General features: G+C 39.5%; 2 protein-coding genes across 2 annotated transcripts in view; both read right to left on the reverse strand.

The window, feature by feature from the left end:
• Window positions 1-7357, reverse strand: part of LOC133544917 (uncharacterized) — a 133947-nt gene extending 126590 nt beyond the window's left edge. Inside the window, exons 1-3 of the mRNA XM_061890162.1 lie at window positions 6952-7357; window positions 6688-6870; window positions 1065-1156 (exon numbers count right to left, since the gene is read on the reverse strand). Coding sequence (XP_061746146.1) covers window positions 1065-1156; window positions 6688-6870; window positions 6952-7040 — 364 coding nt within the window. The 5' untranslated portion in view covers window positions 7041-7357. The remainder of the gene's footprint in view (window positions 1-1064; window positions 1157-6687; window positions 6871-6951) is intronic.
• Window positions 7129-15242, reverse strand: part of LOC133544918 (apolipophorins-like) — a 29436-nt gene continuing 21322 nt past the window's right edge. Inside the window, exons 12-16 of the mRNA XM_061890163.1 lie at window positions 13636-13794; window positions 13416-13534; window positions 12089-12304; window positions 7201-7372; window positions 7129-7136 (exon numbers count right to left, since the gene is read on the reverse strand). Coding sequence (XP_061746147.1) covers window positions 7129-7136; window positions 7201-7372; window positions 12089-12304; window positions 13416-13534; window positions 13636-13794 — 674 coding nt within the window. The remainder of the gene's footprint in view (window positions 7137-7200; window positions 7373-12088; window positions 12305-13415; window positions 13535-13635; window positions 13795-15242) is intronic.

The raw sequence follows: 15242 nt of genomic DNA on the forward strand, positions 1-15242 counted from the left end.
AGTGCTTTGAGTCACTAGAGAAAAGCGCTATACACATATTCATCCATCCATTTGCTACCGCTTGCCCCTTTTGGGGTTGCGGTGGGTGCTGGTGCCTACTATCTCAGCTGCATTCAGGCGTAAGGCGGGGTACACCATGGACAAGTTGCCACCTCATCGCAGGGCCAACACAGATAGACAGACAACATTCACACTCACATTCACACACTAGGGCCAATTTAGTGTTGCCAATCAACCTATCCCCAGGTGCATGTCTTTGGAGGTGGGAGGAAGCCGGAATACCCGGAGGGAACCCACACAGTGATGGGGAAAATCACTTTTTCCTGTGCTTTGAACCCTGGGGCTTATAAAATGGTGCAGCTAATTTATAGATTTCTCTTTGCTGACGGCCATAAAGCAAACACTTTTCATTAAACACATGAAGACATTTAAATTGTGTGTCATTGTTTATGACTTGGCAGCATCTTTTGGACAAGTTTCTCACCGTAGGTGCTGCTGAACAAGAATTTATGCTGTTTAAAGCTTTGATACGGAAGTAGAATTGCTTTTCTAATCATCCATACCGTTTCTACTCGTATAGATTCTTCATTTATCACTCCAAGCAACGTTTGTAAGTTTTACAATATAACTAAAACAATTCATACTTACTGTCAGTCAGTAATATACAGTCATTTACAAGATACTGGAACACAAAGTTTCCAATTATCTTTGTGAGAGGCATGTGAAGACAACTTAAATACTTTTTTAAAAAGATGGTTCATGCAACAAATGCATCAAAATGCAGAATTGCAGTGCCATTCCTAATATGAACGAAAAAGCATATTGTTAAAAATACGAAATGCCAAAATGAAGTTCCTGCTATGTTAATGTAACTGTGAAGATGGCTCGTCAAAATATAGGAAAATTGAGAAAAAAAACTGTAAAAAATACAATAAAATAAATATTTGGCCCTTTAAACGATTGTCTACAGTAAAGGACACATTTTATTAGTCTGTGCCTCAGGAGGATAACTGACAGTTATTTACAGCTCGGCCATTTCTATGGTAAACATGTGAATGACTCACAGGTCTTTGGTGTGCAAGTGGTCTGCTGGACGCGACTCTTTGGTCCTTTAACCTCTTCTCTGTGGTCGCCGCTGAGTTGAAATACTTGGGAGCTGGTTAAAAAATGCAATTCCAGTTAGCATGACGTTTTGTTTTATGTTAGCCGTTAGAAATGAATTAGTGTACCAATACTACAAAACCCAAAACCTGTGAAGTTGGCACGTTGTGTAAATGGTAAATAAAAAGAGAATACAAAGATTTGCAAATACTTTTCAACTTACATTATATTGAATAGACTGCAAAGACAAGGTATTTAACGTTCGAACTGAGAAAAGTATTTTTTTTTGCAAATAATCATTAACTTAGAATTTAAAGGCAGGAACACATTGCAAAAAAGTTGGCACAGGGGCATTTTTACCACTGTGTTACATGGCCTTTCCTTTTGACAACACTCAGTAAACCTTTGGGAACTGAGGAAATACATTTTTTAAGTTTTCAGGGGAAATTGTTTCCCATTTTGGCTGTATGTACAGCTTCATAATGCGCCACAAATTTTCAATGGGAGACAGATCTGGACTACAGGCGAACCAGTCAAGTACCCGCACTCTTTTACTACGAAGCCACGCTGTTGTAACAGGTGCAGAATGGGGCTTGGCATTATCTTGCTGAAATAAGCAGTGGCGTCCACGAAAATACAATGTTCCAAATAAGTGTTTGATGAGCATTCCTCAACTTTTATCAGTCTTTTTCGCCAGCTTTTTTGAAACATGTTGCAGGCATCAAATTCCAAATGAGGTAATATTTGCAAAAAATAAAGTTGATCAGTTTGAACGTTAAGTATTTTGTCTTTGCAGTCCAATTTAGGTTGAAAAGGATTTGCAAATCATTGTATTCTGTTTTTATTTACCATTTACACAACGTGCCAACTTTACTGGTTTTGGGTTTTGTAATGAATTGTTTACAAGGGATTCCTAATTACCATATTTTCCAGGCTACCGGTATACCCACTTTGGGGAGGCGTGGCTCGGTTGGTAGAGCGGTCGTCCCATGAACTTGAGGGTTCCAGGTTCAATCCCCGCTTCCGCCATCCTAGTCCCTGCCGTTGTGTCCTTTGGCAAGATACATTACTCACCTGCTCCCAGTGCCACCCACACTGGTTTAAATGTAATTTATCTCATGGGTTTCACTTTGTAAATTGCTTTGAGTCACTAGAGAAATGACATTTCCTGCGCTTTGGACCCTGCGGCTTATAAAATGGTGCGACTAATTTATGGATGTTTCTTTGCTGACGGCCATAAAGCAAACAGTTTTCATTTAACACATGAAGACATCCATTGCTTTCCTCCTCTCCAAGGTTCTCATAGTCATCATTGTCACCGACGTCCTACTAGGTCTGAGTTTTCCTTGCCCTTATGTGGGCCTACCGAGGATGTCGTAGTGGTTTGTGTTGTGGTTTGTGCAGCCCTTTGAGACACTAGTGATTTAGGGCTATATAAGTAAACATTGATTGATTTAAATTGTGTGTTATTGTTTGTGCTATGGGGGCATCTTTTGGACACGTTCGCTCACTGTAGGTGCTGTGGAAAACAAATTCCTGCTGTTTAAAGCTTTGAAACGGAAGTAGAACTGCTCTTGTAATCGTCCATAGCGTTTTCACCCATATAGATTCTTCATTCATCACTCCAAGCAACGTTTGTAAGTTTTACAATATAACTAAAACCATTTATACTTAAACTTTTCCATGTGTGATATCCGTAGGAGTGATTTCATGCATATTTGTCCGTGCTAACGTAATGTAATGCAGCTAGCTTCGTTAGCATTAGCTAATATGCTAACATGTTTACAAGTGTCTATTTTAGTATTTTCAAAGGCCTACTGAAACCCACTACTACCCACCACGCAGTCTGATAGTTTATATATCAATGATGAAATATTAACATTGCAACACATGCCAATACGGCTTTTTTAGTTTATTAAATTGCAATTTTAAATTTCCCGGGACTTTTTTCTTGAAAACGTCGCGTAATGATGACGTGTACGCGTGACGTCACGGGCTGTTATGAATATGAGCGCTGCACACACACACAGCTAAAAGACGTCTGCTTTGACGGCATAATTACACAGTATTTTGGACATCTGTGTTGCTGAATATTTTGCAATTTGTTCAATTAATATTGGAGAAGTCAAAGTAGAAAGATGGAGTTCGGAAGCTTTAGCCTTTAGCCACACAAACACACGGTGATTCCTTGTTTAAAATTCACGAAGGTGAAACTTTAGTATGGATCACAGCGGACATGGATCCCGACCACTTGTCAACCAGCAGGTTTCGGTGAGAAAATTGTGGTTATAAATTCGCCTCTTACCGGAGATCGGCTGAGCTTGTGCCGTCCATACAGCTGCCGTCGACTTCCCCGAGACACTGCGCGTCAACACCCGGCCGTGGACGTACACTTCCGACTACCACATACAGTTAAACTCACTAAAACACTAACAACACAATAGAAAGATAACGGATTTCCCAGAATTATCCCAGTAAATGTTTCTAAAAACATATGAATCCGTCTCAATGCAACGCGATTGCAATCGCGTTTTGTTTTTTTTAACTAGTTTTTTTTTGTTTTTTTTGTAGTCCGTCGCTATCAATATTCTCAAACACGAATCTTTCATCCTCGCTCAAATTAATGGGGAAATTGTTGTTTTCTCGGTCTGAATAGCTGTTTTTGTTGGAGGCTCCCTTTAAAATAAATGTGAATATATGAGGAGACCTCGACATGTGACGTCATTGTCTGCGACTTCCGGTAGAGGCAGGGCTTTTCTCCAGTTGCGAACTTTATCGTGGATGTTCTCTACTAAATCTTTTCAGCAAAAAAATGGCAATATCGCGAAACGATCAAGTATGACACATAGAATGGACCTGCTATGCCCGTTTAAATAAGAAAATCTCATTTCAGTAGGCCTTTAACCTACAATGGCATTTTTTTTGTATCGTTTCTGTTTTGTAAATTCACCGAAACGTCACCATGGAGTTATTCAGCCAGTTTAGCTCATTTTAGAGCTAGCAAGTGGGTCCATGACGATGATATCTGTTTTGTTTGATCAGTAATGCAGACACCACTTGGAAACAACTAAGGTATGTAAACAAACATTTACAAAATCTTTCTGCGTAAATAACTCTTTTCATAACACATATCTGTGGCTTATAGTGCGGTGCGGTTAATACATGAAAAATAAATGTTCTTCTAACATTTTGTGGGTGCCACTTATATGCCGTTGCGCTCCATAGTGAATGAATGAATGAACTAATGGTTTATTTTGAGCCATGCAAACAAAACAAAAGAATGACATAAAATACAAAAGAGATATATATATATATACATTATTTTTACACCTACATTGAAAACATTACATGTGACCAATCTTTTGTAGATGTCAAGATTGGCTCAAAAGGGGGTGGGAAGAAGTAAACTTATTAGGTCCCACCCCTATACATATACAATATATATATATACACAATATATAATACAATAATACATATAATATAATTAAATTCAGTGGTTACTGCATAAATGCTATATATTATCTATATATAATACATTTAAATTCACACACACTTACATATATACATATGCACACACACATATATACACAACACACACACACATATGTACACACATATATACAATCTATATACATATATACTCTACCGTTCAAAAGTTTGGGGTCACCCAAACAATTTTGTGTTTTCCATGAAAAGTCACACTTATTCACCACCATACGTTGTGAAATGAAAAGGAAATAGAGTCAAGACATTGACAAGGTTAGAAATAATGATTTGTATTTGAAATAAGATTTTTTTTACATCAAACTTTGCTTTCGTCAAAGAATCCTCCATTTGCAGCAATTACAGCATTGCAGACCTTTGGCATTCTGCCTGTTAATTTGTTGAGGTAGTTTGGAGAAATTGCACCCCACGCTTCTAGAAGCAGCTCCCACAAGTTGGATTGGTTGGATGGGCACTTCTTGCGTACCATACAGTCAAGCTGCTCCCACAACAGCTCAATGGGGTTCAAATCTGGTGACTGCGCTGGCCACTCCATTACCGATGGAATACCAGCCGCCTGCTCCTTCTCTAAACAGTTCTTGCACAATTTGGAGGTGTGTTTTGGGTCATTGCCCTGATGTAGGATGAAATTGGCTCAAATCAAGCGCTGTCTACTGGGTATGGCATGGCGTTGCAAAATGTAGTGATAGCCTTCCTTATTCAGAATCCCTTTTACCCTGTACAAATCTCCCACCTTACCAGCACCAAAGCAACCCCAGACCATCACATTACCTCCACCATGCTTAATAGATGGCGTCAGGCATTCTTCCAGCATCTTTTCAGTTGTTCTGCATCTCACAAACGTTCTTCTTTGTGATCCAAACACCTCAAACTTGGATAAATCCGTCCACAACACTTTTTCCAGTCTTCCTCTGTCCAATGTCCGTGTTCTCTTGCCCATCTTAATCTTTTTCTTTTATTGGCCAGTCTCAGATATGGCTTTTTCTTTGCCACTCTGCCCTGAAGCCTAGAATCCCGCAGCCGCCTCTTTACTGTAGATGTCGACACTGGTGTTTTGCGGGTACTATTTAATGAAGATGCCAGTTGAGGACCTGTGAGGCGTCTGTTTCTCAAACTAGAGACTCTAATGTACTTATCTTCTTGCTCAGTTGTGCAACGCGGCCTCCCACTTCTTTTTCTACTCTGGTTAGAGCCTGTTTGTGCTGTCTTCTGAAGAGAGTAGTACACACCTTTGTAGGAAATCTTCAATTTCTTAGCAAATTCTCGCATGGAATAGCCTTAATTTCTAAGAACAAGAATAGACTGTCGAGTTTCAGATGAAAGTTCTCTTTTTCTGGCCATTTTGAGCGTTTAATTGACCCCACAAATGTGATGCTCCAGAAACTCAATCTGCTCAAAGGAAGGTCAGTTTTGTAGCTTCTGTAACGAGCTAAACTGTTTTCAGATGTGTGAACATGATTGCACAAGGGTTTTCTAATCATCAATTAGCCTTCTGAGCCAATGAGCAAACACATTGTACCATTAGAACACTGGAGTGATAGCTGCTGGTAATGGGCCTCTATACGCCTATGTAGATATTGCACCAAAAACCAGACATTTGCAGCTAGAATAGTCATTTACCACATTAGCAATGTATAGACAGTATTTCTTTAAAGTTAAGACTTGTTTAAAGTTATCTTCATTGAAAAGTACAGTGCTTTTCCTTCAAAATTAAGGACATTTCAATGTGACCCCAAACTTTTGAACGGTAGTGTATATATATGCATATACATACATATACATACATGCATACATACACACATGCATATACCCAAAATACACACACACACACACACCTATATAAATACTATATATATAATAGTATATATAATATACACTTTTGTCTAAATGTTATTAACAGTTTTTGGTGCCTATGGGAACAAGCTTTCATTTTGACTGTGATATTAGTGGTTAATAGTGGATCTGTGGCTGTGGAGCTACTGCTCCTGATCAACAGGACCTGAGGACCACTCTTGCTATGTGTCCTATGCTGTGCATAGTCCGGAAAATACGGTATTTACTATTTTTAATATGTATACTCACCTAAGAGAGATGATGTACATGGCCTCCTCTGGAGTGTTAAGTGTGACCCTGAGGTCTTGCCCCTCCTGCAGCTGGATACTCCCATCCAGGCTCGTGTTGCTCCACAGCTCAGTTATCCAGTCCAGTGCAGCGTGACCCAGAGCGCCGTCCACGCCCATCTTTGCTGATAGGCCTACATAGGCACTGTGAGCACATACACAGTTAAACACAGCTGGGAATCAAAGTTATGTAGATACCATAAAGTTACTTAATGCCTAAATTTACTTGGGTTTAATGTAGCCGGCGAGGGAGAAGTGAGAGACTTCCCTGTAGTTTACGTTTCCCTTCAGCCGCAGTGAAAGAAGGGAGGTCATGTTGACGCCTACTTTGACAGGTAAACCGGACAAAGATGGCAGCACCAGCTCCTCAGTCAAAAGCACAGCTCTGTGGTTCAACTGAACCTCATGACCCTGGTAAGAGGAAGTAAGTGAAGACTTGACTCAAACAAAAATGCTGACAATCAAGAGAAAGTACATCGCCAAGACACCTTGAGCAGTTTTACAGCCAGTCCTGCTGCGCTCAGCGACATTTGGTTGACATGAGTGACGAGATCATCACAGGTAAAAACACTGATCTCATTGCCGAACACTTTCACACCAACTCCACACTTCAGGCCCTCCTCTTCCATATGTTTCCTTGCAAACAACTACAAGAGGCAAAAAAAAAAGACATGTTCTTAGATACTACTGAGCTTTATACTGTATATTTCTCTGACTGCCACATTGTGCTAAACTGCACAGCATCACACTGAAGTGTTCTAATGCAGGGGTCCCCAACCTTTTCTGCACCACGGACAGGTTTAATGTAGCCATTATTTTCAGGGACTGTTTTTCCACTTGTGGCAGATAAATACAGCAAAAATAAGTCCATTAATAATAATACAACTCACTATGACGCTGTATTAGTGGGAGCCCTGGGCTTTTTTCTTTGCAATGAGATCCCCAGCAGGTCACTATCAACCTGCTGGGGACTACAGATGGAAAATAAGCTTTTGGCAACAATCTGTCACATTTATATTTTATATGTTCATTAAAGGGGCTTCACGGTGGCAGAGGGGTTAGTGCGTCTGCCTCACAATACGAAGCTCCTGCAGTCCAGGCTCGGGATCTTTCTGTGTGGAGTTTGCATGTTCTCCCCGTGAATGCGTGGGTTCCCTCCGGGTACTCCGGCTTCCTCCCACTTCCAAAGACATGCACCTGGGGATAGGTTGATTGGCAACACTAAATTGGCCCTAGTGTGTGAATGTGAGTGTGAATGTTGTCTATCTGTGTTGGCCCTGCGATGAGGTGGCGATTTGTCCAGGGTGTACCCTGCCTTCCGCCCGATTGTAGCTGAGATAGGCGCCAGCGCCCCCCGCGACCCCGAAAGGGAATTAGCGGTAGAAAATGGATGGATGTTCATTAAAGGCCTACTGAAACCCACTACTACCCACCACGCAGTCTGATAGTTTATATATCAATGATGACATATTAACATTGCAACACATGCCAATACGGCCTTTTTAGTTTACTAAATTACAATTTTAAATTTCCCGGGAGTTTCGTCTTCGAAAAGTCGTGTAATGATGACGTGTACGCAAGCAAGACGTCACGTTTTTTTAGGAAGTATGAGCGCTGCGCACTCACACAGCTAAAAGTCGTCCGCTTTAACGGCATAATTATACAGTATTTTGGACATCTGTGTTGCTGAATCTTTTGCAATTTGTTCAATTAATATTGGAGAAGTCAAAGTAGAAAGATGGAGTGGAGAAGCTTTAGCCGTTAGCCACACAAACACACGGTGATTCCTTGTTTAAAATTCCTGGAGGTGAAAATTCTTAGCGGGGTGTATAAAATAGTCAGGAAATATCACGGATACAAAGGATTCTGGGTATTTGTTGTGTTGCGTTTATGTTGTGTTACTGAAAGGATGTTCTCCTGAAATGTATTTGTCAATCTTGTTTGGTGTGGCTTTACAGCCTGGCGCATATTACTAAGAGTGTTAAAATTGTTTATATCACAACCATTAGTATACTCTGTGTCACCCAGTATGCCTTGCAGTCGTGTGCGTGTTGCCGCGGAAGCCACACACAACATGATGCTGGACTGACAAACAGATCGTACATGTTGTAGAAGGCGACAAAGCCAATGGTTTCATAGCACGCCCTAATACTTGTTATCTGGGTGACTGCCGGCAGTCATTCTAGAGAATATTAGCGTCTCCTATTGTTTTCTTCGCTTTGTGACACGGGTCTTAAACGGCTCTTTGAATAGCAAAAGATACCGATCCCAGAACCATGTATATCAATTATTTCCGGATGGTTCAACCGCCACCCGCCCGAATCTAATTAAAATCTATTTTTTCGTCATGTCACCCGCCCGACCCGCGGTTTATCCGCGGACTCCGCGGATGAGACCGCAGACCGCGCATCTCTACTGCACGTCAAGACACCCGTGGAGACACCCTTCCGACTATCAGGTACTATTTAACTCACTAAAACACTAGCAACACAATAGAAAGATAAGGGATTTCTCATAATGAACCTAGTAAATGTGTCTAAAAACATCGGAATACGTCCCAATGCAATCGCGTTTTTTTTTGTTTTTTTTTCTCTAGTCCGTCGCTATCAATATCCTCAAACACAAATCTTTCATCCTCACTCAAATTAATGGGGAAATTGTCGTTTTTTCGGTCCGAATAGCACTTTTTGTTGGAGGCTCCCATTAAAAACAATGTGAATATGTGAGGAGCCATCAAACATGTGACGTCATCGTCTGCGACTTCCGGTAGAGGCAGGGCTTTTCTTCTTAGCACCGAAAGTTGCGAACTTTATCGTGGATGTTCTCTACTAAATCCTTTCAGCAAACATATGGCAATATCGCAAAATGATCAAGTATGAAACGTAGAATTAACCTGCTATCCCCGTTTAAATAAGAAAATCTCATTTCAGTAGGCCTTTAAGGTGCATTGTATCATGTCACAAAGTTATAATGGCAACTTCCTATGAAGAGTTCCATTGATTATCTACAAAACCCGAAACCAGTGAAATTGGCGCGTTGTGTAAATCGGGAATAAAAACAGAATATAATGATTTGCAAATCCTTTTCCACTCATATTCAATTGAATAGAGTGCAAAGTTAATGATTATTTGTAGAAGAAAAAAAAGGTTTACAAATAATCATTAACTTAGAATTTAATGGCAGCAACACGTTACAAAAAAGTCGGCACAGAGACCAACTTTTTAAGCTTTTCAGGTGGAAATATTTCCCGTTCTTGCTTGATGTACAGCTTATGTTGTTAAACAGTCTCCGTATTGTGTGCTTCATAATGCGCCACATATTTTCAAAGGGAGACCTGGACCACGTTGTGTGAAGGGTAAATAAAAACAGAATACAATGATTTGCGAATCCTTTTCAACTTACATTATATTGAGTAGACTGCATAGACAAGATATTTAACGTGCGAACTGAGAAACGTAATTTTTTGTTTGCAAATAATCATTAACGTAGACTTTAACGGCAAAAACACATTGCAAAATGTTGTTACAGGGGCATTTTTACCACTGTGTTATATGGCCTTTCCTATTAACAACACTAACAAATGGTAAATAAAAACAGAATGCAATGATTTGCAAATCCTTTTCAACTTACATTATATTAAATAGACTGCATAGACAAGATATTTAACGTTCGAACTGAGAAACAAAAATTTTTTGTTTGCAAATAATCATTAACTTAGACTTAAATGTGGCTGCGCGCAACCCGAGGGTCCCTGGTTCAATCCCCACCTAGTACCAACCTCGTCACATCCATTGTGTCCTGAGCAAGACACTTCACGTTTGCTCCTGATGGGTGCTGGTTAGCGCCTTGCATGGCAGCTCCCTCCATCAGTGTGTGAATGTGTGTGTGAATGGGTAAATGTGGAAGTAGTGTCAAAGCGCTTTGAGTATCTTGATGGTAGAAAAGCGCTATACAAGTACAACCCATTTATCATTTATCATATACTTTTGAGTCCTAAGGAGACCAATTTTTTAATTTAATGGCAGCGACACTTTGCAAAATATACTAATTTCCCATTCTTGCTTCATGTACATCTTAGGTTGTTCAACAGTACGGGGTCTCCTTGTCGTATTTTAGGCTTCATATTGCGACACATATTTTCAATGGGATAAAGGTCTGGACTACAGACAGGCCAGTCTAGTACCCGCACTCTTTTACTATGAAGCCACGCTGTCTTGCTCCAAAACCTGTATGTACCTTTCAGCATTAATGGTGCCTTCACAGATGTGTAAGTTACCCATGCTTTGGGTACTAATACACCCCCATACCATCACAGATCCAGGCTTTTCAACTTTCCGCCTATGACAATCCGGATGGTTGTTTTCCTCTTTGTTTGGGACACAACGACCACCGTTTCCAAAAACTATTTGAAATGCGGACTCGTCACACCACAGAACACTTTTACACTTTGCATCAGTTCATCTTAGATGAGCTCGGGCCCAGCGAAGCAGGCGGCGTTTCTGGGTGTTGTTGATAAATAGCTTTTGTTTTGCATACTAGAGTTTTAATTTGCACTTACAGATGTAGCAACAAACTATACTTACTGACACTGGCTTTCTGAAGTGTTCCTGAGCCCATGTGATGATATCCTTTACACACTGATGTCGGTTTTTGATGCAGTACCGCTTGAGTGATCGAAGGTCACGGTCTTTCAATGTTAGTTTTCACCCTTGCTGCTAATGTGCTGTGATTTCTCCAGACTCTCTAAACCTTTTGATATTATGGACCGCAGATGGTGAAATCCCTAAATTCCTTGCAAGAGCTAGTTGAGAAATGTTTTTTAAATAACATCTACTCACACATTTGTTCACAAAGTGGTGACCTTTGCCCTATCTTTGTTTGATAATAACTGAGCATTTCATGGAAGTTGCTTTTATATCCAATCATGGCACCCACCTGTTTCCCAATACCCTGTTAACCTGTGGGATGTTCCAAATAAGTGTTTCTATATCTTGAGCTAATTTTTGCAAAAAATATAAAGTTTTCCAGTTCGAACTTTAAATGTCTTGTCTTTGCAGTCTATTCAATCGAATATAGGCTGAAAAGGATTTTCAAATTATTGTATTCTGTTTTTATTTTTAGGATTTACATAAGGTGTCAACTTAACTAGTTTTGTGTTTTGTATATCCTACTTAGATGTGGACTTAATAAAGCAACAGGTGAGCGTGAAATGCTTTCTGTCCATTGCAAAGCTAAACAACAAACCCGTCTTGTTTGTCTTTTCAAAATACCAAGTGGAATTCTGACCATACGTTTGCGAGCACCCACTCTTGTGATAAGACAACAGCATTGTCACGATCTCCCACCCTTTTCCGTGATCTCACCAATGCCCTGGCCCGCTTTATGTAACTATTGGAGCTGGATAAACACTGGTCTTCCATTCCTCCGGTGCCTTCATTTGTGTTCCTTCTGGTCCTCCTTGCTTCTTTGGGAACCAGATGTTTTTGTTGGGGAGCGGTGTGGTCTCTGACATAGCTGGGACTCAGCTGACTAAAAACGCTCTTCAGAAGTGGTTCAGCATTCTCGATTCGAAAGTCCACCTAGAACAGATATGACATTTTATGTAGCCCAGAAAAGGCTGGAAGTAGTCAATGAAGTAATTTATCTTTTCTTACTAAATGTATTTGTTCTTTCCATTTTACCAGAAAAAAATGCTGGTACCGCATGACATTGCTTACCTTGACTTTAATAATATCCAATATAGCAAAAAATATATTATCATACTTTCCAAATATCTTATTTTGTTAAAATACTTACATTTCTGCCTGACTTATGGTTTTAGAGCAAGTTATCCTTCATATTGAGTTTGAGTTTATTTCGAACATGCAAGCATACAACATGATACATCACAATTTACAGTTTCTCTTTTCAACATGTTCGAAAAGAAGTAGGAAGAAGCAGAGCTTATTTAATCCTACTCCTTTTCTTTACATAACATTTGCTAAAACTTTTGTTCACTTCCTGTTCTCAATGTATTCATAATGTATACTGCATAAGTAACACAATAAAATAAATAAATAAATAATTGGTGAAGTAAGTTTTATTCCATACAATAAGATTATTTTTTAGAATGAATGAATGGGTGAATAAATATTTTATATTGAATATTGTACACAGTAAAAACAACAATACATTTTACTGTAAAATTTTCGAGTTTTTTTTATAGCATATTACTGTAAATTGAAAAAAACTCTACCACCTTTTACGGGAAATTCTGTCGACTGAGCTGCCAGTGTTATTATTGTAAAATCTATGGTTGTTAGTTTTCCTGTTAATAGTAAAACAGAACCACAGTATTTTTAACGGTACAAAATTGGCAGATGTTGCCAGGGTAAAAAAAAAAAATTTAATAGTTTTTACATTTACCGGAATATGTTGCAAAAAAACCACTGTACATTTTATTGTAAAACTCTGGTGACTGGGTTGCTAGTTTTTTTTTAATTGTACGTTAAAAATATATATAATAATCGAATGCATAGGCAAATTCATATATCACTCGTTGATACAAGCGGCCCTCGGAGGGCAGCCATAAGTACAATGTGGCCCTCAATCAAAATGAGTTTGACAACCCTGACCTAGAATAATAACAATAAAAATAACGATAATAATGTAGTCTTTTACCAAGACAGAAGTAGAAATGGCACTACTCACCTCCAGAAGGTTGCTGGCTCTACCATGGAAATAGACCGTCAGGTTGGTAGTTACAGATCTCGGAAGGAAGGATTTTGGAGAAAAAATGACAGATGTTTCTATATTTGTCATTCCCATGCCTGAAACATGAAGAATATGAGCAATAGCAGAGGTAATATTTGAACGTACTTTGATGACAAATATCCTTAAATACAGTGGTTTTATGTTCAGGTCATCTTACCACGTTTGACAGTGTAGTCTGAATATGAAGAGTATTTAAAAAACTCTGCTTCAAAATGTTTGCTGATTATGTCGTCAGGCAGTGAATCAATCAGCTTCTGTTTCATGGGGTCTTCGCTCCTTAGGATATTAGTCAAATGACTCCACACAAATGAGCCCACTAGACAAAACAACAAAAATCAGCTTATATTTTATTTCAAAACACTTCTCAAAATAAACCTATCCATCCATCCACTCTTATTAATGCAAATTAATCTATCACATTAGTAAACATTTTTTTTATTGAATTGTGTAGATGGAGAATCATTTTGGTTTGTTGTGTTCAAAATAAATGAATTAAATGTAAATAGTACATAGACAGCACAGTGGCCCAGGGTGTGTGTGTGCCTCACAATAAGAAGGATCTGGGTTTGACCGCCGGGCTCGGGGTCTTTCTGTGTGGAGTTTGCATGTTCTCCCCGTGACTGCGTGGATTTTTTCCGGCAAGTCTGGCTTCCTCCCACCTCTAAAGACATGCACCTGGGGATAAACTGATTGGCAACTGTATGTACCCCCTATTTTGCCCGAATGCAGCTGACATAAGCTCTAGCACCCCGCGCAACCCTGAGAGGGACAAGCCGTAGAAAATGGATGGAAAGAATAAATAAAAAAAGAATGCTGTAATACATCTTGAGAACAACTCTAAATGAGTGCTGTCCTGTAATATTTTTTAAAATCAGATGCTTCTCAATTTTAAATCTAGATTAATCACGATTAATCATACGTTATGACTCGCTTGCATAATTCAAATAGTCTAGTCAGGGTGTATTTTGTGGTGAAATTTGCTACTCGGTAGAATTGTAGGAGTCTTTTTACCAAGCCCCGAGTTGTTTTTCCTGGCCCCTGACTGAACCACCCCAAAAGTGCAATGACAATAAAAACCTATCCTCTTATACGACATGGTTAATGCAATATTTTTGTGTGTGAAGTCTGGAGACTTTTTTGGGGCTCTGGAAATCACAAATAAGCCACAGTTCTTTGAACGCAGATTTCTGGCCGGGACATATGGTACAATACAATCAGCAAGATAAGATGGAGCTAGACCGTTTAGTATTTCATACGTAAGTATTAAAACCTTAAAGTCGCATCTTAAGTGCAGAGGAAGCCAGTGCAGGTGTGCCGGTTTAGGTTTAATATGATCAAACTTTCTTGTTCATGTCAAATGTCTAGCAGCCGCATTTTGTACCAACTGTAGTCTTCTAATGCTAGACATAGGGAGACCCGTAAATAATAAGTTACAGTAATCGAGACGAGACGTAACGAACGCATGAATAATGATCTCAGCATCGGTGGTGGAGAAAATGGGAGAAATTCTAGCGATATCACGGAGATGAAATAACTCTAATAATGCACTGATAAAGTCCAAATAGGGCCCAGGGGGGCGCTAGATAACAGCCATATAGAGAAGTAGTGGTGTGACAGACCTTATAGTAAGCACCTCAAATGATTTATATTTATTACTTAAGTTAGGGGTGTGTATTAGTGCAACCCCTCCCCCCCTTTTAAGGGGACGGCCAATATGTGCACTCGTATAGTTAGGAGGAGATGCCTCGTTAAGTGGGAAAATGA

Source organism: Nerophis ophidion, linkage group LG28, assembly GCF_033978795.1.
Source record: "Nerophis ophidion isolate RoL-2023_Sa linkage group LG28, RoL_Noph_v1.0, whole genome shotgun sequence".
NCBI classification, from domain to species: Eukaryota; Metazoa; Chordata; class Actinopteri; order Syngnathiformes; family Syngnathidae; genus Nerophis; species Nerophis ophidion.